General features: G+C 39.3%; 5 protein-coding genes across 5 annotated transcripts in view; 4 read left to right on the forward strand and 1 right to left on the reverse strand.

Moving 5' to 3' along the window:
* Positions 1-773: 773 nt before the first annotated feature.
* On the forward strand, positions 774-4,314 carry CBG01513 (the record flags this gene model as incomplete). The annotated part of the gene is made up of 8 exons (XM_045236603.1): positions 774-978; positions 1,270-1,966; positions 2,026-2,968; positions 3,020-3,268; positions 3,318-3,365; positions 3,412-3,632; positions 3,681-3,790; positions 3,842-4,314. The coding sequence occupies 8 exons, from the start codon at positions 774-776 to the stop codon at positions 4,312-4,314; spliced, it is 2,946 nt and encodes a 981-aa protein (XP_045091847.1).
* Positions 4,315-5,001: 687 nt separating this feature from the next.
* Positions 5,002-5,788, forward strand: CBG01514 (the record flags this gene model as incomplete). Its single annotated transcript, XM_045236604.1, has 3 exons — positions 5,002-5,289; positions 5,459-5,618; positions 5,673-5,788. 3 exons carry the CDS (start codon positions 5,002-5,004, stop codon positions 5,786-5,788), a joined length of 564 nt encoding a protein of 187 aa, XP_045091846.1.
* Positions 5,789-6,163: 375 nt separating this feature from the next.
* CBG01515 lies at positions 6,164-6,742 on the reverse strand (the record flags this gene model as incomplete). Its single annotated transcript, XM_002635298.2, has 2 exons — positions 6,164-6,406; positions 6,455-6,742. 2 exons carry the CDS (start codon positions 6,740-6,742, stop codon positions 6,164-6,166), a joined length of 531 nt encoding a protein of 176 aa, XP_002635344.2.
* Positions 6,743-7,443: 701 nt separating this feature from the next.
* On the forward strand, positions 7,444-7,782 carry CBG01516 (the record flags this gene model as incomplete). Its single annotated transcript, XM_002635299.1, has 1 exon — positions 7,444-7,782. One exon carries the CDS (start codon positions 7,444-7,446, stop codon positions 7,780-7,782), a length of 339 nt encoding a protein of 112 aa, XP_002635345.1.
* An 11,397-nt stretch (positions 7,783-19,179) lies between these two features.
* Positions 19,180-20,540, forward strand: part of CBG01517 — a gene marked incomplete at both ends in the record, with an annotated part of 3,588 nt that continues 2,227 nt past the window's right edge. Inside the window, one exon of the mRNA XM_002635300.2 lies at positions 19,180-19,380. Within this exon, the coding sequence (XP_002635346.2) occupies positions 19,180-19,380 (201 nt within the window). The remainder of the gene's footprint in view (positions 19,381-20,540) is intronic.

Genomic DNA, 20,540 nt, shown 5'->3' on the forward strand with positions numbered 1-20,540 from the left:
TTCTGTTCTGGTACGTGTGCGAAAAAAGGACTGTTCTGAATTGAATCAGTTCGATTTTAGGTCTGTTCGAATTTGAAAACGTTCGAATTCGTCGTACCCCCTTTTGTTCAAGCTTACTGTTTTCGTGGTGAGACCTAATGGAATTTCGAGCCGATGCGCCTTTAAACTTTGGCACCACATTTTTCGATTTCACAATCATAATACAAATCTCATCGGCTTCCGGAAGCTTCCGTTCCGCTACGATGCTTCCAACGAGCAGCTAGAAGTTCAAATCACCCTTTTAATCTCAGCACACCAATCTACCACGCCTTCTCTCTTCATTTCTTGTCGTCTCTTTCCCCTATCTGCCGCTGCAGAGAGTTATTTTCATCTCTCTCTCTCTCTCTTCCTTTCCATTCTCCGGTTAGCGGGACCTCCTCCTCTACCATCGTCGTCTCTCGTCGTCCCCAGTTGATTTTGAACACTCCGTCGACGCTCTTTCTCTCTCGTTTTTCCCTTGTCGGCCTCTCCAATTTTAATGCTCTCTCCTTTGCAAAACCCCCCTATCGGTGTGTGTCTCTGTGCGTGGTGAGCGGTGGCTTGTGTGCGAGTCCGTCTGGTCGTCTCTGTTTCGCCACTATCGTCATCGTCGTCGCCCAGCAAGCACACAGACACCTACATTCGTTTTCTCATTAAATAGATTCTCTTTTCATCGTCAGAACTCATCACCATTCGCTCTGGTTTTATTACAGAACGACTGTCAGAAGCAACAGCCGTACCATTTGTCGGGTTCAATGCCAAAGGACAACAAGAAGTCGAAGGACGGGAAAAAGAAGGAAGGAACGAGCCAAGAAGTCGAGGTCGTTGTAAAGCGGAAAAGCTCGATTGTCGACTCGAGTGGCGGCTCCTCCTCTTCCTCCTCGTCTTCGGACAACTCGGGAACGTCTTCTGAGAACGGATCACTAGCAGGCGACAGTGACGGATCTGTTGGTGGATTCGGTACGATTTTTCATCTATCCTGTCTCGAGAAGCGATGAAGCAATCCATCTTCTGCTTCATTAAAAAGGGCATCTGCTTTCGCGCGCCATCGTAAAACACGCTGCTCGCGGAACCCAGAAAAGGAAATGTGCTCCTTGCTTGCTCACTTTCCTTCTTGCCGATTGACTTTCAAATACAAATAATAATTAGATGCGATTTTTGTGGCAGCCCACTTTTTCCTGTTATTTCCCTTCATCACCATCATCACCATCATATATATATATATATATATAATCGTCTCCTCAGTTTCAGACAACGAGAAAGGCACAATGACCAACGACAGTCAGGAGGGCACCAGCCAAAGCGTAGCTTGTAGCTCGACAAACTACGTTGTGGGAATGCGTGATCGTACTGAAGAGATGCGTCGGATAATGTCGCAGCGAGAGATGCCAGTGCGGTTTGTCACCGATGAGCAAAGCGTTCCAGTCACAGACAACACACACTTCGTGCCGATACCTTCAGAAGACGGTCCGTCAACGTATGCATCTAAAGAAGAGCAACAGGTAAAATCTTTTGTTGTTTTTTTTTTTAGATTGATTACATTACAAATCTCGAAGTTTCAGACAAGCAGCGCCAAGCACAAGCCTGCCAACAAAGGCAACGGCAAGCAGAAGCAGTTGACCAAAAAGGAGCGGAAGGCTATGGAGAGGAAGGAGAACGGTGATGTTCAGTATCCGGGGCAGAAGAGCAAAGCGCCGCTGCAGGTCGTGTGCGGTGGCAACGAGAATCTCCAGGTGCACCACTTCGACGAGTCTGCTGGCGGATCTGACGTAAGAGACGGTGAGATGATAGTACGTGGAACAAATGCTGCGGCTCAGATGTTCCTCGGCACCAACCGCGACGTCGCCATTCCGTTTCTTCGTGGCGAAGAGGAGCTGGGTCACGAGATGCGCTTCACGGATCTCCACAGGCATTCACAGGTGCGATATTTGCGCTACGTCACAGGGCTGTAAGTTATATTTCGCTGACTGTAAGTCTAGTTTAAATAATCCTTATCATTCGTTTCAGGGGAGACTACATCAGTCTGCCAGCATCAGTGAAGCTTCTCCATCGTATGGGTTTTGGAATCGCAGGATCTGGCATGTCAGACGATGAACCAGTGCTTCCTTTATCGATGAGCGGCGCGAAGAACATCATGAAGCATAAATATTCGGAATACGTTGCTGATGGAGCGAAGATTGTCAATTGGCGAGCTGAGTTCGAATCTCAAGCAGACATGGATCGTGGTGCGAGAGCGGAGGAGTACAAAATCATCCAAGACACCTTCTCGAACTTCTTGGAATCCTACATCGAATCCATTGGAGACGAGTGGATGAAGCAGACACTTCGCACTGTTTTACACAAAGACCTTCGTGATATTCTCCTTCGTTTTGGCGAGGTTGAACGATACATTGCTCGCAAGGAGGCCAAGTCGAGTAGAAGAGTCAAGGAGCTAGACAACATTCCACTTGCGCAAAGAACACGTCCACAACGCATCGGCTTCATTGTGTCATCGTTGTTACAGTGGGGAACCAAATATTTCAATGAGCGCTTCGAGGACAACACCATCGAGAAGCGTGCTTGCTCGATTCTCATGCATCTCGCCTCGACAGCTCTGAACGAGAAGCCATGCCACGAGGATCGTCACCGCAAGTGCACCGTTCTACATTTCTTCCTCTCGCAGTGTGAAAGCAATCCCGAATTGAAGTCTCAGTTCTTGTCGCATCGGTTCTCCGGTGGACAGACTCTTCTCCACTTCGCCGCAATGACCGGATCGCCATGCCAAGTTGATGTTCTTCTGCGACAAGGAGCTGCTCTCAACGAGCTCAACGATTATTTCAAGTCGCCAGTTGCGCTAGCTCTTCGCAGACACCAAAGCTTGATTGCTCGTCAGCTAATGTGGCACGGTGCCGATATTGGTGGAGCGCTCAACTTGAATCATATCTTCCCGAGATCCACTCGACAGAGCCTTGTGAGTTTTCAACATGTTTAATTCTCAAAAATTCCTTTTTGTTTCTTTCAGAACAAGGATTGGTCGGACTACGAGGATCACTGTGCGATGGCGATTCCTTACAAGGCTCGTGAGTTCATCAACGCGCGCGTCAAATCGCTGAATTTGACAATGGTCTCGTGGGTCGAGGCTCTACTGATTGAAGCCGATCCTCGTCTGAATCTCGGAGTCGATTCCTGTAAATCTGCCCTTCACCAAGTTCGCATCGGAGGCGATGTTATGGATCCGTTGGTAACGGCGATGGATCGAGGAGTGTTGAAAGTAAGTGACTGTCGAGCAGATTTCTATAACGTAAAAGAATCGATTTGAGAAAACTCTGCGAATGTCGATCGAAAGAGCCGAGGGAAAGGGGCCAGTGGTGAGTTTTTAATCGACATTTAAAATTTGAAAAATTCAATTTCCAGGTTCTCTTCCTGATTCCATGCCAATACACTCGATTCGACACGACTATGGGACCACACACACCTCATATAGTCCGTACGTCTATGCTCACCGACACTCATAGAATCGCTGCGATTATCGCTGATAAGGAGAAACAACGGATGGCGAGTAGTGAAGAGCGCAACGATTATACGAGTGATATCAAGAATTGTCGACCGGTGCGAGTGCTCACCACGCCTATTTCGTAAGCTAGCTTGCTTTGAGTTATCCGGAAAAAAGTATCTTTTTTCAGTATCAGTTACGCGGATAGCTGCATGGAACGAGTCGATGTTCTGGAGCCATTCTTCTCGTGGGAGCACAACGGATTGATTTATGGATACATTCTTCCAAACAGTGTGACTCGTAAGTTTAACTATTAGTGTTCGGAAAACCTTAATTTTATTCCGTTTTTAGATACACTACCGGACAGTCCAAACAGGCAAATCACTCTCAACATCAACGTTTCCGAGACGGCTAGTCATCGATTCAAGGATTCGTTCTTCATGGTGCAAGCGATTCAATTGAAGATTCGAGAGCAAGTCGAACCATTGTTCAAATATCCCGTTAATCCGAATCACCAGGACGAACGATCGGAGGCGATCGCCGCAGAAGTGGCCAAGAGGAAAGCGGCGAAGATGGCTGAACAGGCAGCAGAGGTGAATCGTAAGGAGAGGGCGGGGAGAGAGAAAGAAGAGCGATACAATTCAATGGTTGCGGATGTTCACCGTGGAGTCGCGCTGAACAAAATCAAAAGGGAAGAGATGGAAACGGCTGTAGCCGTGATGGAAGCCGAAACGGCTGCTAGAAGTGCTGCTGTTGCTTCTGCTTCGGTGACACCGCAAGCGAATGCTCCGAACAACAAACGAGGAAAGACGAAAACGGAGTGATTCAAATTGTTCAAGATGTCATAACTGAACGGCTCTTTTCCTATTACTTATCAGCTCTTTCTCTTTTCTTTTTTTACCCGATGAAGAATTTGTGTCTGACGCCCTTCTTCGTGTAAAAGTTTCCTTTTAATCACATTTCTTTTTCTCCTTTTTTTTGTACCCTGCTCTCTCTCTTCCAATTCGGGCTTAACCCAAATCAAATCGCTTGCCTTATTCTTATCTCCCATAAATTCCTCCCTATCCTTCTCCCGATTATAAATGTACGTCTCCTCTAGTAAACGAAGATGCTCACACCCCTCATTGCCCCTTAAAGTCCCTTGAAAATCATGCTCATTGGAGGACTATCTCCTGTTATATAACTATTGTATTTCTTGTGCTAATCTTTTTTCTTTCCCCTATTATTGATTGATCTAAGCTATCACTTTCTTTTTTCTAGTTTATCCCTCTCCATATATAGTCTCTTTTGCCCTCTCTTCCCGCTTTCCAATAAGTTTCCGCTCTCATTTCATTTCGGTTTTTTCGTGTATGTATTGAGTCTTTAATTGAGGTTAAGACACACATTCTTTTCTAAATTATGAAGGCGTTCTCACTGTGAATCTTTTACATTCAAAGTTCTCAATTAGTGTAGGTTGCCAATCGATATCTCCAGAAGCTTCTTCGACATATTACAAAGTTTCCTCCGATAGAATGTCGTCGAAATTGAAAATCTTCGAGCTCCTCGACGTTCTCGACAACCTGAAGCATCTCAAGCGAACCGGATGGGTGAAGTGTGGAGTAACGGAGCCAGAAACCGTCGCGTGCCACATGTATCGAATGGCGGTGCTCGCGATGGCGTTGGAAGGGGAAATCGATAATCTGGACGCGATGAGAACTGTGAAAATGGCACTTGTACACGATATCGGAGAGGCTATCGCCGGTGATATCACTCCACATTGTGGAGTTTCAGATCAAGACAAGTTTGATCTCGAGAAAAAGGTTAGGGGCTCATGAAAAACACAAAATTCCAGTAGAAAACCTAAAAATCTCCCTGGAAAATAAAAAAAATCGCTGAAAATTTCCGCTAAACCCCGCGCGTCCGTTATTTCGGAGCATCGTTTGCGGAATAAAAAAGGCGAAAATTCAAAAAAAAAACTTCAATTTTCAGGCAATCGACACAATTGCCTCCTACGTTCCGAATGTTGGCGATGAGTGGACGATGCTGTGGAAGGAGTACGAGGAGGCGGCGTCGTTGACGGCGCGCGTCGTCAAGCATCTCGACAAGTTCGACATGATTGTGCAGGCCGATAAGTACGAGCAGACGCATGGTAGAGACTTCAAAAGAGTTTAATTTTCGAAAAAAAATCATTTGTCTCTTTCAGCCATCGATCTACAACAGTTCTTCACAAGCACCACCGGCGTTCTGACGATGGAACCGTTTGCCACGTGGGATCGCGCGTTGAGAGAGAAGCGAAATCAACGGATCAATAAGGAGTGATCCTGGAGTTTTTTTTTTGTTGCTTTTTTTTCTTTTGATAATGTTGTTATATTTGTTGTTTAGATAAATATTCTTTGAATGAAAGGCATGAACGTTATTTTGTAAACAGAAAAAATAGAAAAGAACCCAGCGGGGAGATTTGAGAGAAAATTGGGAAGATATTTGGTTGGAAGAAAGAGAAATAGGATAGATGAAGTTATTGATTTAGCAAGAGTACTAGAAAATCAACATAATAATTACCAACAGCAAGGAACGCTCTTTTTCTGTCTGTGATTCGTTTTATTTCGACAAAACCTTCGTTGAGATAATACTTCTTGGAGAGCGAGCCAACATACATGAAATATTAAATAAATAATAGGAAAAGACTATCCATTATTAGAAAACTTCCGGTATATCAACAACGTAATCCTTTGGTCTCTTCTCTGGTTCGTTCGGATCGTATTCTTCAGATTCGACTGACTGACGTATCAGAACGGCATTTATTTCAGTTACTATGTGCATGGAGAGAGTCTCCAGATTGTGATAAGCTTCTTTAGAAATCCATTGTTTAAGAAACTTTATGAGATCTTGGTTAGTTAAGAAAACGCAACTCAACAGCATGTTTCGACCGACAAAGTTCTGAAAAAAGAAATTCCAACAATGAGAAATGAATCCAAACAAACTTACATGAATGTAATCTGGTCCGGACTTATACATTACTTGAATATTTTGAATTGGAAAAAATAAAGACTCGGTCGGTATATCTCCAACAATTCTCCTTACAGATAGAGTATGAGAATCAGGATACATCGTCAAAACGTTTGCCAAAAATTGTGGGTCAACATTTCCAGGCTCAATCTTTGTTTCTTGCACATTTGTGACATTCGGTAGACTTTTTTCACATTTCATCGATAGGTGAAGCTTGTTAGTTTCGGAGTAGTGGAATATCGAATTGATGGTTGAATACATCGTCATAAGCAAAAAAAAATTACGAGCTTGTCATTTTTTTGACGGGCTCCCGATTCCAGAAGAGTGCCAAGATTTCAATCACATCTTCTATCAAGCCGTTTCTCCAGCGCCATAAAGAGATATAGGACGACTCACAATTAGAATTTCGAGAATTCAGAAAACAAATACATCATGTTTTTTATTGTCCAAAAATATTTTGAAGCATACAGAATAGAATATTGGGAAGAAGAAAGAAGAAGAAACAAAAAAGACAAATATGAAGAGACAGACTAAACTTTCCTACAAATCAGAAAATTGAGAATCAAATAATATTTTATTTGAAAATCTTGAATTTGAGGATAAAAAATGTCGTCAAGTCAATTATTGTGAACTACAAAATTAAAATAGGTACCATCAACATAAAGAAACCCCCTTTTTCCGTCTGTGATTCGTTTTATTTCTGATTTTCTCTGACACGGCACTTCGTTGGAGTGGATCGAAGATACCTGAAATGTTAAATAACCAGTCGATTTCCGCCGCCTGTCGGCGGCTACAATCTCCTGGCTACACTTAAAACGTTCGAATCTCAAAACTTGAGGAAATATAAGTAGTTTCAATTGATTTTTTCACATTTTCCACAAAAATAATTTTTTGACTGTGGGGGCCCGGGTGTTTGATGTGTCCCCGCAGGAGCTCCGCCTCTCCACCGAAGAATCACACCGATTAGAATGAGATACAGTCACCCGGATCCAGGTCACCCGGATCCAGGTCACCCGGATCCAGGTCACCCGGATCCAGGTCACCCGGACCTAGGTCACCCGGATCCAGGTCACCCGGATCCAGGTCACCCGGATCCAGGTCACCCGAACCCAGGTCACCCGAACCTAGGTCACCCGGATCCAGGTCACCCGGATCCAGGTCACCCGGATCCAGGTCACCCGGATCCAGGTCACCCGGATCCAGGTCACCCGGACCTAGGTCATCCGGATCCAGGTCACCCGGATCCAGGTCACCCGGATCCAGGTCACCCGGACCCAGGTCACCCGGACCCAGGACCCAGGAACTAGGGCCCAGGGTCCTAGAGCCCAGGGTCCTAGAGCCCAGGATCCCGGGGTCACCTTCTCTGGAGCCCAGAGAAGGTGAGAACTGATTCTTCATTTCCCTCTTCTTTTATATTACTTTCCCAGAGGTAAATGGTTTTTAAACCAATTCACGTAGTGGTTTTTTTCTAGAGTTTTAATTGTCTTTCAAAGTATTTTTTGCCACGGGGTTTCTTTTGCAATTTTTTTTTCATCACGTTTAAATAAACTTGAATTTTTACATTGAAATCTGTGAAATTCCTTGAAAAGATCGTCTCTTTGAACCTAATTATCTTGTTTCCTGTTAAATATATTAAAACATTGTCAACTGATGGAATGTTTATAAAATTAAGGCAAACATTTCTGCTGTTCAAAATTTTTTGATATCTTCCACAGGAACCGAGAAAGAGTTGGTCAAAGTTAACGGTTAGAAGATACCGTAAGGGCTCTCCCAAACCTAAACTTTAAGTCAATTTATCTCGGTTCTGGTGGAAGATATCAAAAAGTGATGAACTGACAAAATGCTTATTATAATATCAAAAACATTTCGCCAGTTTACTACTTTTTGATATCTTCTACAGGAACCGAGATACATTGACTCAAATTTAGATGATGGATTCTGAACTTGGATTCGTTCTACCAAAATCAAATCCTTCTGGTTCTGGATTTTGGTTTTCTGAAATCCGTCTGTTTCAATGATCCAACTTCTCATGACAATTATCGTCAGATTGAAGTCGAAGAAAATTTGGAACCAATTTTATGGGAAAGAGTAGAAGCAGCTGCACAGTCAATTTTTAGTTTTCATTAAATTTTGCGAGTTCAATAAATGTCTTTTTTTCAAACCTGCTATCGCTGAGAGCTCAAAAACATGTTCATTTTACTGGAGAGTAATTCAGAAATGTAGAAATTCAAAAATTCTGAAATCCTGAAGTTTAACTTTGGTTCGACAAATTTAAAGATCTTGATGTTTTAATCTTTAGATTGTGGTTTTTTACCAAACCTGTTCCATGTTTTATTCCTCAGTTCATTTCTATTCTCCTTTCTATGGAACCTGAGGAAATCCCCAATTCCTTGTTCGATTCTTGAACCCCTTTTTCTTTTTGTTTCTTGGAACTTCACATCTATTTATATTCATTGTCTTTTGTCAACTTTAAAATGCAAGGAGAAGTGTTCGAAACTACCTAAATTTCTTTCCCTTTTCTCTCTTTTTCGCTCAATTTGTTCCAACAACAACTGTGTTCTTTTACTTACTCTCTATTTTTATGTCTTTCTCCAGATAACCGAAAGGTTATGATTTATGCATTCCGTTGGGAAGGAGAAGAAAAACGACTACTTTATTGCCATACTCTACTCTCCACCAAGCAGTTTCTCGCTTTGCGAAAAGATTAAGTTTCACTTGTGGACTTTGTATGTGTGTGTGTGAGACTATTTTTGATTTATTTTCTCCGCTTCTCACTTATTTTTTCTCATGCATATTTCATTTGCTGGTTTTTGTTTATCGGTATTATTGAAGAAAATTGGAAGAGGTGTGGGTTATCTCATCGGGAATGGCAGTTACCGGGAAACCTGTAATATAAGGGCCCCCCCTACTTTTAACTTCGGGCCAATCTATCTCGGTTCCTGTCAAAAATAGGAAAATGTTGCCAACTGATAAATTGTTACTCATAATTCCAGAAGACTTTTGTCAGTTAACCATTTTTAAATATCTTCAAGAAGAATCAAGATAATTGAGCTCAAACTTTACAATGTGGGGGCTCTTCTATTACAGGTTTTACTGTAACTAGGTCACTCTATATTCGAAATTTATAATGCTACAGTCATACTTGTCTTACCGTATCTGTTGGAAATTGTCTACTGGAAATTTAAAAAATTTTCTGCCGTGCCGTTGCTGACATTTTTCTCATGTTTTGTTCATTTTCAACTTCAATTTGAGGTGGTGGCCTAACTTTTTCAGGTCGATTTTTCTAGGCCACCATGGTAAGATAACCTAGAAATGGTCCAACATGCCCCTGGTGTGTTGTTAGGTCACTTAACCATGGTGGCCTAGAAAAACTCAACTTGAAAAAATTAGGCCACCATTTCAAAAAGACCTAGAAATAACACTACGTGAATATCAGACCGATTCTATGTCATTTTAACTTGGTGGCCTAGAAAACTCAAGTTGCAAAAGTTAGGCCACCACTTCAAATAAACTTGGAAAACACACCAGGGGCATGTTGGGTCTTTTCTAGGCTATTATTGCAAAAGTTAGGCCATCACTTTAAAATGTATGCGTTCCGAAAATTGCACGAAAAATTTTCGAGGAGTTTTTCGAAGAATATTCTTTGTATATACACTGGTTTAAATGAATCTTCTCAAGCATACCCGGCACTTTTTAAAATACATCTTCCATCAAAAGTACGAAAAAATACATTCCAAACTTGTTCCACGATCCGTTCCTCCCGGAAAAAATTTCTATAATATTTGGTTTCGGTTTTTGAGACCCCAACCGCTTCCCGATTTGCACTTGCCAACAAATTTTCTTTTGTAACTGACAGTCAGCAGAAAAATGAACACGCTTCAACAAATATTTGGTTTTTCCCAAACTCCCCCTTCTTCTTTTGTACTTCTTCTTCTCCTCTTGCCCCCAAAACTGCCAACCTTCTGCCCATTTCACAGTTCAATTCGGAACAATATGCCATCAATCAGACGATGTTCTCCTCTCCTCTTCTCTCTCCTCACATCATCATCTGCCACTCTTCTCAAAACCACAAAACCATCTCATGTCCTTCTTCTTCTCACTCTCTCTCCCATTTTAACAACAAAAAAAAAGAATACAGAGACAAAAAACTTTCTTCTCTAATCATCTCGCATTTTTCACCGTGGTATTCAGAATTCAGAAGATAGGCGTTTTTGTTGTTTACAAGGTTACGATATCACCACCACGCCCTTCTTCTCTTGCTTTGTTAAAAAAAGAAGAAGACATCGTTTCCCGCTTTTTTTCTCAAGATTTATTGCCCTTCAGCACCTTTTTTTTGGTTGGTAGTATTGGAATTAGTGATGGTGTATCTGATTACAGCTTCTTCTTCCTCTTCTTTTGTTGTTTTTTTTTGTTCAGTTCTCTATTGTTTACCTGTGTTCTTTATTCTTTTTTTCTACTGTTAGACAGTTAAAGATTGTTTGGAAAAGTTCCTTTGTTTCTAGATTTTTCTAGCAAACCAAGGAAATGAAATTTTCAGAGGTTCGCTGAATTAAAATTTGTTCTTGTTCTCTAAACTAACAATTAGGAATTCGTGGAAGTTTCTGTAGGTTCACACTTGTCCGTTAGCCATATAAATTGGATAACTAATTTCGATTAATTAGGACAACATGCCATTAAAACAAATGATGTTGGAAATTCTCGTTTCCTATACGTGCACTTTGAGCCTAATTTCCTCGGTTCCTATGAAAGATATCAAAAAACTGTCAACTGATAAAATGTTAGTAATATTATGATATACATTTTATCCGTTGACAAAATCTTAATGTCTTTTACAGGAAGCAAGATAATTGAGCTCAAAAATGACTGTTTGGGTGAGCTTCTGCCATAAACCCATCAATAGGAGGGTCACCTAATTTGAGCTTATATATCTCAATTCCTGTAAAAGCCATCAAAAAGTTGTCAACTGATAAAATGTTAGTGATATTATGGTAAATATTTTGACAGTGAACAAATTTTTGATATCTTGTACAAGAAGCGAGATAATTGAGCTTGAAGTAAAAAATGGTTTCTTCGGTTTCTAACTCATAAAAATGGGGGTTCAGTGAAAATAAAAGTTCGGTTTCTCAATCCTCCGTTTTGCGATTACCGTCACTCTAATAGGACACCCCCAACTTTGAGACCATATATCTCATTTTCTGTGAAAGATATCACAAAGTGGTCAACTGATAAACTATTTATCATAATATCATCAACATTTTGTTGGTTGACCACTCTTTGATGCCTTTTGAAGGCACCGAGATAATTGAGCTTAAATAGCACATATAGGATGAGAGGGTGGGAGGAGTAGCGTGGGTCCAAACTTTTTTCGCACCAACATTTTTCTTATCTCCTCACTAAATCAGTGCTAAATTTTCCCTGTTTTTCCAGTTGACCCACCTCAAAGCAAAAAAAGAAAACAAAATTTCGGTTTCATTTTTTCAAATGTTTGGGGTGGTAACTCAATCGTTTCGCGCCTCCCTCTTCTTTGTTTCATTTCCGGCTGCCCCTCCGAGCATCATCATCATCATCAACTCCCTCCCAAAAACCAATGTTTACAAATTCAATACCACACGCAAAAAAACCAAAAAAAAGAAGAAAGAAGTGTTGAAAACTTTTGTCAGGAACCTCACACAACCAATCCGTCAATTTTTGAGTTATCTTTTTTTAGAATGTTAGTGTTTTAGTAGTTTACTAAAAAAAAAAACAAACCAAATTCCTCGTTTAGTCTATTGTTGTTATTGTGGGTTTTGAGTATTTGCTCTCTCTCTCCCCTTCACGTCTTCTTTGATCCCCCAGTGAGCAATAATTTTTGAAACGGCGAGGATCAAAGAGTGTGTGAGACGAAGAGACGCAGACAACTTTTAAAGATTTGGTGCCGATTCATTAGATGAGTCTCATTGAAGACACGACGTCGGAAAAAGAAGAAGACGTGTTCATTCACTATACACTTAGTTAAAAAATGTATCTAATGACGTTGCTACAGTATCCCTTCACTTTATCTTCTCATATTTCTTTCGTATATTATTTTACATACGCTTCTTCGCAAAACGAAACCTCCAGTTATTTTTTTGCACTTTCCTTATGTATATTTGGTCCAACCCCTACTAGGATTAGTTGTGGAAGAGTGTTTAGGTTGAGATAGTTTAGGTTTATAACAAGAAGAAGAGACTTCTGCACTTTTTCTCCCCCTTTCCTTTACGATTCTTCAATATGTATAATATCGGGTTTCGCGATAATTTCGTTTCGCGGTTTTTCATAATTTGAGAACTTCGACACCTGGCTTTTTGCATGCATTAGTAGTAGAGAGATTTCTTTCGTTTTCTTTTCGATTTAATTATATATTTGTTGAGAAAAAATGAGTTGAGAAGTTTCTAGAAACTATAGTTGGTCAGGTTAGGAGTCTACTATTGAGTTTCAGACGAATACTCGGACTTTTCCTTTTTTTTCTAAATTTCCAAACTTATTCTCTTCCTAACTTATAGTCAGTTGCTCATAATTATCAAAAGTGTTTTAACTAACTTAAGGTTAACCAAGTTATAACCAAGCTTAAATAATATTATGCATTCGTTTATTTAAAGATAAATTAAGAGTGATGAGAACCGGTGAAAGAAAATGGTAAAACGAAGCTAAGAAGGACTAACCCGCAAGAGTTAGTCCTACCAAAAAAAAAGCTTAAATGTTTCACCAAGTTTATCTGCTGGAATGCCACCCAAACGGTCAACTTTGAGTCTATATATCTCGGTCCCTGTAAGAGATATGAAAAATTTGTCAACTGATAAATTATTTATCAAAAGACCAGTAACATTTTATCAGTTGACAACTTTTTGAAATCACTCATAGGAACCGAGATACATGAGCTTGAAGTCGTGTTTACGGTATTTGCTTTTTTCTCTCGGATTTCTAAAAAATTTAATCCAAAACATTTCAAATGTAGTTTTACTAGGAAAAATCCCCATATACAAAAGCTAGTTTTCTAGACCATCCAAAGGACTTTGCTGCAAAAGACATGGAAAATTCAACTTACCATAGAACCTGTATTAGAAGGGTTCAGTCAAGTTTGAGCTGATTTATCTCAATTCCTATGCAAGATTTATAATGTTATCAACTAATAAAACTTTTGTGATATTGTGATAAACAATTTATTAGTTTTTTATCCTTGACAGGAACCGAGATAAATTGGCTGAAAGTTGAAAGTTAACGGGCTCTTCTAAAACTGGTTTCATGGTGAATCTGTATATCAGAGATGTCCGGAATGGTTTTTTTGAGAAACAGAATCCGGAACCCGGAATCCGGAAAAAAATAATTTTCACGGAATCCGGAATCCGGAATCCGGGATGAAACAATTTCTTCCAGAATCCGGAATACGGAATCCGGAATGAAAAAATCTCGGAATCCGGAATCCGGAATACAGAAATCGCCGAGGTCTCCGATAGGCATAAAAAATGTTTAAAAACACATGTTGTGCTTTATTTTTGCATTTTAAATCGCTGAAGTTCCAAAACGGCAGAGAATTGATGCAGATTAACACATTTTCTGAAAAATCCGGAATAAAAAATTTTCTCGGAATCCGGAATCTCTGCTGTTACTGTAGTTTTGAAAGATCACCTTCTTCCATCCTCATATCTCAATCTGACCTTCTCACCTTTTTCGTATAGTTTCTTTTTTCCAAGCAATTTTTTGTTTCTTGTTTCAGAACAATGACTTCTATTACACCTTTAGCTCCCAAAGAAGAGCTTTTTTGGCTTCTCTCCAGAAACAGCAAAAAACACAACACAAAAAACAATTGTCAGCTCTTTCTCTGCTCTTCAAACATTCCGAATGAATATTGGATGTCCTTCTTCCTCCACATCTGTTTTCGGTTTGCTCCGTTCTTTTTCTTTTTTTTTCTCAAAGAACTGCCATTCTTCTATTTTTGACGGACTGATTGGGTGTAACCAGTGTATGTCGTTAGTTCGAATTTTCGGCATTCCTCTCGCGGTCAAAAATGTTTCTTTTCTTTTTTCCCCCCGCCAAACAATTATTCTTCGACTTCCTTTCTAATTTGCATTGCTCGCCGGTGCAAGAAGAAAAAGATGCACATGCCTTACAAAAGAACAAACAGTGTGATAAGCGGATCGTGCCACTTGTTTCTTTGGGACGGGGGGCACAGAGCTCTACTCAGTTGCTCAGGTTTTTTGTGCTCGTTTACTGCTCTCTCTCTCTCTCTCTCTGAGTTTGTTAATCAACAGGAACATGTTGCTCCCGGGGCAAGAGGAACAGTAGGAGAATTGTTTGAGTTTAGGATGTTCCATTTGTTTCTTTCTAACTTCTTGACTTTTTGAGTTTTTTGGAACAATAGACAGACGTAAAGGTTTTGGAGAATTTTTATCTGAAAGAGCTCAGGATTTCAAATTTTTCATATTGTTTATAACCTTCAACAGCATAACCTTGTTTTACTAGAAGCTACCGTAAACACTCCAATAGGAGGCCACCCTTCAAGTTCATTTGAGCGCAATTGTATCATTTTCTGTGAAAGATATCAAAAAGTGGTCAACTGATAAAATGTTTATCATACTATCAATAACACTCTGCTAGTTAACCACTTTTTGATATCTTCCACAGGAACCTAGATAAATTGGCTCAAAGTTGAAAGTTCTAGTTTTTCTGAAAAACTTCTGAAATCATTCGATTTATAGTTCGGTATTTTTTAACTAAAATAATTGACAATTTTAATGATTTCTAGAACATATCATTATTTTCAAACTAGAAAATTTTAAGAAACCAGTAAAAATGGCACCTGGAATCTGACGACTCACTGAATTTTTTAACCTGTATACGCACTTCAAGCTCAATTATCTCTGTTCCCGTGGAAGTTATCAAAGATGTGTCAACTGATAAAATGTTTATCATATTATCAACAACATTTTTATAATTTGCAGATGTTTGATATCTCTTACCAAAATTGAGATAATTGAGCTGGATCAGAGAATCAAAACTTTCCGTATATTTTTCTTTAATTCTCCTGATACGGTTTCGATTTCCTTTTCGTTTTTCTTTTTAACAAGTCACACGAAACCAGTTTCCCGAATAGTTGTCAAATCGTTTAACTATCCCCCTCCGATTTCTCTTCTTATCTCTACCGGGGAGATCACATGAACAATTGTTCAACTTGATTAGGTTAAGAAAATATTTGGATGCGCTAGTTTCTTCAATTGCCTTGTTTTGATTTTCTTCTAAGATTTTCTTCAAGAACACATTCATCTCAATTTTTTTCTCTCCTGTGCAATTTTTTCAGACTCTTCTCAATCTTATTTTTGCTCTTCTCCTTTTCCCCTCCCACCCAAAAAACCGCTATATCTTCTCCAGAAGTGCATCATTCTCTTTGCATCTTTTTACTTTTTAAACCCCAGAGATTTTTCCTATACAAAATAAACACAAACACATAGATGCATATCCCAACTAGTTTCTATTATTTTCCTCACGCCCTTTTTTATGGATGTGCCTACCTATTTCCAGAGAATTGAATGACCAAACCTTTCCGTAATTATGTAGAGACTAGTAGTATCCATTTTTCGGTTAAAACACTTTCATTTTCTTTTTGTCTTTGCCACCGAAAAATGAAAACTAAATGATAGGAGAAGAAGAAGAAGAGAAAAGTTCTCTTCTGTGGAATTAGAAGTAATTCGGTTAGTCAAAAAAAAAAAAGAGAAAAAGTTGGTTGCCCCCCTAACCACTTTTGTTGTTTTTTTTTTCAGTTGTTGTTGTTTCTGAATTCTGAATTCTGACGCCTTCTGATAGATGTCAAGCTTTCCGATGAATCGGAAGTGGTGGTGACAAAATAGGAGGAGTAGGAACCAAAACCATAAAATTATTCAAATTTCTTCTTTTCCTTCCCAATTTATACAACTGTCTTCTTCGACGCCGTCCAAAGACACTAAACCAGCTGCCACGTCATTTACAAGACTGATGACACCTACTGTCTCAAGTTAAGGAGTTGACATGGGAATCAATTTTTCTCGGGGGTTTGGGGCTCATTGGATATTTGAGCTTACCGTAAAACCTGTGATAGAAGGGCCCTCACATCGTCTAGTTTCATCTGATTTATCTCGGTTCCTGTGAAAGATATGAAAAAGTTGTCAACTGATAAATTGTTTATCATAATATTATCAGTATTTTATACGCTGATGACTTTTTAAGATCTTTCACAGAGACCGAAAAAAATCAGCTCAAAGTTGGCGGGTTGGGGACCCTTCAATTACAGGTTTTACAGTTTTTTCCCCACATTTTTCAAAATTCAAACTGTCAAATTTACAATTTCTAGAATTTTTGAGCATTTTGAATTCTAAAGTTTACCATTCTAGAGGACCCTATTTGAAATCAATTCAAATATTTTGTGATAAATTTTTTTTTGATAAAAAAAATTTTGTGATAAAAATTTTCGATTTATCAAGGCACATCATGTCTAAAATTTTGAGGAGGATCTTTGAATTGTATAATAACTTTTTGGAAAAATTCAACAATTTTTCTAACTGATCGAAAATGAAAATTGCTTACTTTGAGAGGCTCTAGAAGAAGCCAAACCCCCAACCGTCAACTTTGAGCTCAATTATCTCGACTCCTGTGAAAGATATCAAAATTTGGTCAACTGACAAATTATTTATCATAAAGTCACCAATATTTTATCATTTAACAGATTCTTGATATTTTTCACTGAAACTGAGATAATTGAGCTCAACTTTGGTGGGCTGCTCTTTGAGCAATTACAGTACTTTTGCTATAGTTGAATTGTCTAGAACGTTCCATTTTTCCATAACGCCTACATGTCTGTTTTTTTCAATTTCCCACACCCTAAAATGTTTTCGTACGGTACACATATTTGCCAAGTGGAATGACTCATTCATCCAAAAAGCGAACAGGTACTTAATTGTACCAACTAGTTTTCCGAATTTCATAATTTTTCTTGGTTTCTGTTTCTTCTGGGAAAATCAGAATTTTCAACTTTAAAAAAATTCGATTTCCAAATTCTTCATGACTCACTGTTTCGATTTCTTCCACCCGTCAAAAATCACCCAATTAGTTCAATTCATTAGGTTCACAACCTCTCTTTTTTCTAATTTCTGGTATCTAAGGTTTCAATCTCCACGAAAATTTTTGTCTTATATTATTTCGACCCAATAATTCTTCTCTGCCCCCGGTTTCCCTCCACCGTCACTTCAAATCAAACTCCACGTTTGAAAAATTCCCCTTTTCTCCTAATTTCGTCTGCACCTCTTCGTCTCACACACTATTTTCCCCTTTCTCAAATAGGTTTAGATTGAATTGTGAGATTACTAAATACTCTTGGATTATATTGTCACCTTTTTGAATCGAATTTGTTCTAGGCCACCCAGTTGGCCATTTTATTTCCTTCTCTTTGTTTTGATTGAAGGACACCTTTACTTTCAACTTTGAGCCAATTTATCTCAGTTCGCATGGAAGATATCAAAAATGTGTCAACTGATAAATTGTTAATCATAATATCAAAAATATTTGGTCAGTTGACAACTTTTTGATATCTCACACAGGAAGCGAGATAATTGGGATCAAACTTGTGGGGGCTCTTCTATTGCAGGTTCTACCTAAAGAATTCAATTTTTCAGATTAACATCTCTCCTGGACTCGAACGACCCCAACAAAAGTACATAGGCAGCACTAGGAAAGGAGGAATGATACGACAGAAACGATAGGTGAGTGATTTTCGCTGATTTTTCAATTTCCTGTGCATATTTCGATATTACTTTGATTTCCAGAGTAGCACTTTTTAGAGTTTTTGCTTTTCCAATTTCCGTTTTTGGATTCTCCGCCTTCTTCTCATATCCAGAAGTAGCATTTTTCTTTTTTCGATGATAAGTTGACAGCTGGAATAGACGAGAAAACAAAAAAAAGAGAGAACAAAAAACATTCTTCTTATTTGCTCGGCTCCATTCGTTTTGGTTTTCTAGCTCAGCTCGAGCGAAAATCCAATTTTAGGGCCACAGACTTTTGCCAGAATTATGTCAAATGTTCCTCCCACAAAATCAACATTCCTTTCCTTTTTTTTCTATTCTCCTTTTAAAAATTCTTGGCCAAAAAATCCTTTGTCGGGCCTTTGCGGGCCCTCACATAGTTGTTTTTAGAATCACTATGTTGAGATCAACCAACGTAAATATGAAAACTCGACGAGTACTACAAAATGGTGCTATTTAGATTACTATGTCTTGTATATAAACAAAGTTACAAGCCAAAAACCAAAACCGTCTGAGCAACGCGGTCACAACTTTATGACCCTGTAACGTTGTTAATAGACAAGATACAGTATTCCAAATAGTATCATTTTGTAGAACTCCTTGAATTCTATTTTATTTTATTTGAATGGCCCGAAAATATTAATTTCAAAACTGCGGTAGAGTCCGCGAAGGCCCGGTTTACAGGTATCGTATGTGCTCTAAAAGACTTTGAGCTCACTTATCTCGGTTCCTATGAGAGATATCAAAAATTTGTCAACTAACAAAAAGTAGACAATACTAAGGTTAATAATTTATCAGATGACTCCTTTTTGCTATCTCCTATAGGAACCGAGATAATTGAGCTCAAAGTTACCGGTTTGGATAAGCTTCCATTAGATGAAATACAGTATGCTTTTTTTAAGGTCAACTTTCCAGAATAACATGAGGTTACAACTGTTAATCTTCGTGTTGTTTGCCAATCTAGTCATTTCGCGAAAACACTACAAAGGAAGAAAGTACGATTTGACACTGTTCGTTCGGAATCATAATGTCTCCGATGCGACGTTCTTCCGACTGGTTGGTGTCGACAACACGGCGGATTTCAATGTTTCAGCTGGAAACACTTTTGAGCACACTTTTGAGGTTAGTTTTGGAAGGTGAGAATACGGTAGAAGGGGTTTTTAAAGTTCCTTCTAGCACTGAAAGTTAGGATCTTCCCTAAACTGATGTGAGGCTAACCCAGATTGATAAAAACGGGTATATCTTTAGACACAGGTGCCTTGGAAGCACGAAAACTGGTAGAAATATAATTTAACGTTTGATTCAAATCTACTGAACTTTTCAAAGCGATTCCTCAAGTCTAGGTATTCTTATGATTGTCCAAAGATGGCACACCGCACGCCGTTGTGATTTTCATGAGATGAAGCAACTTTGCCAAGCGATAACTCAGCTCAAAGTTGATGAAATAATTTGAAACTTGGCCAGTTCAACAATGAATTTTTAAGAATTTTTAACTCCAAATTTGCATACTTGTAAAATTCCGGGCCGGCCCGAGCCCGGGCCCGGGCCCGGGCTGGGCTGGGCCTGAGGAAAATTTCAAGACCCGGTAGCAAAAATTTTGTCATATTGGACCGAATTTTGAGCTCTCAATACAATTTTTTATATTTTTTCGTGCTTTTTGGATTGTTTGTCTGTTTGATCAAAAAATATCAAAAAAAAACTCGAAAAAATTTTTTTCGTTTTTTGAAATTTTCAAAACTTGTGGAATGACAGGGCCGCCGGGGCGGGCTGGGCCTCCGAAATTCGGGAAAAAGCCCGGCCCAGCCCGTTACAAGTATGCAAATTTGAGTCCACTAGAACACAACTTATTTTATGCTTTGCTCTTAAGTTGATTTACCTAACAAATCTGAATTTGAAAATTTGAAAAATTCCAAAAGTTGACATGCTTTTTCAGAAAATTTCTGAATCAATACTCAAGAGAAAAAAGTTAGTCATCCTAGCTAAAAGTTTCTGTCGGCCTTCCCCTCACGGGGAAAAGCCTGGCCCGAGAGCCCCCAAAAATTGTTTGAGTGGGGAGAGAGACTTCTATTCAACACGAAGTCAGAATCCGTCTTATTCTCCATCCACTCTATTCAGATTTCTCTGACAAGAGACAGGACAGCGAACTAGTACATCGGCGAATGTCACCTCTGCGCGCAGCGGACAACTGCCGGGTTCCGCGGTCCACTATGTCTTGTGTGAGGGACCTGATGNGTTTTCTGGGGCATCTTAACATGGTGGTCTAACGTTTGAAACTTGAATTT

Source organism: Caenorhabditis briggsae (assembly GCF_000004555.2).
Source record: "Caenorhabditis briggsae complete genome, chrV, whole genome shotgun sequence".
In the NCBI taxonomy this organism is placed as follows: Eukaryota; Metazoa; Nematoda; class Chromadorea; order Rhabditida; family Rhabditidae; genus Caenorhabditis; species Caenorhabditis briggsae.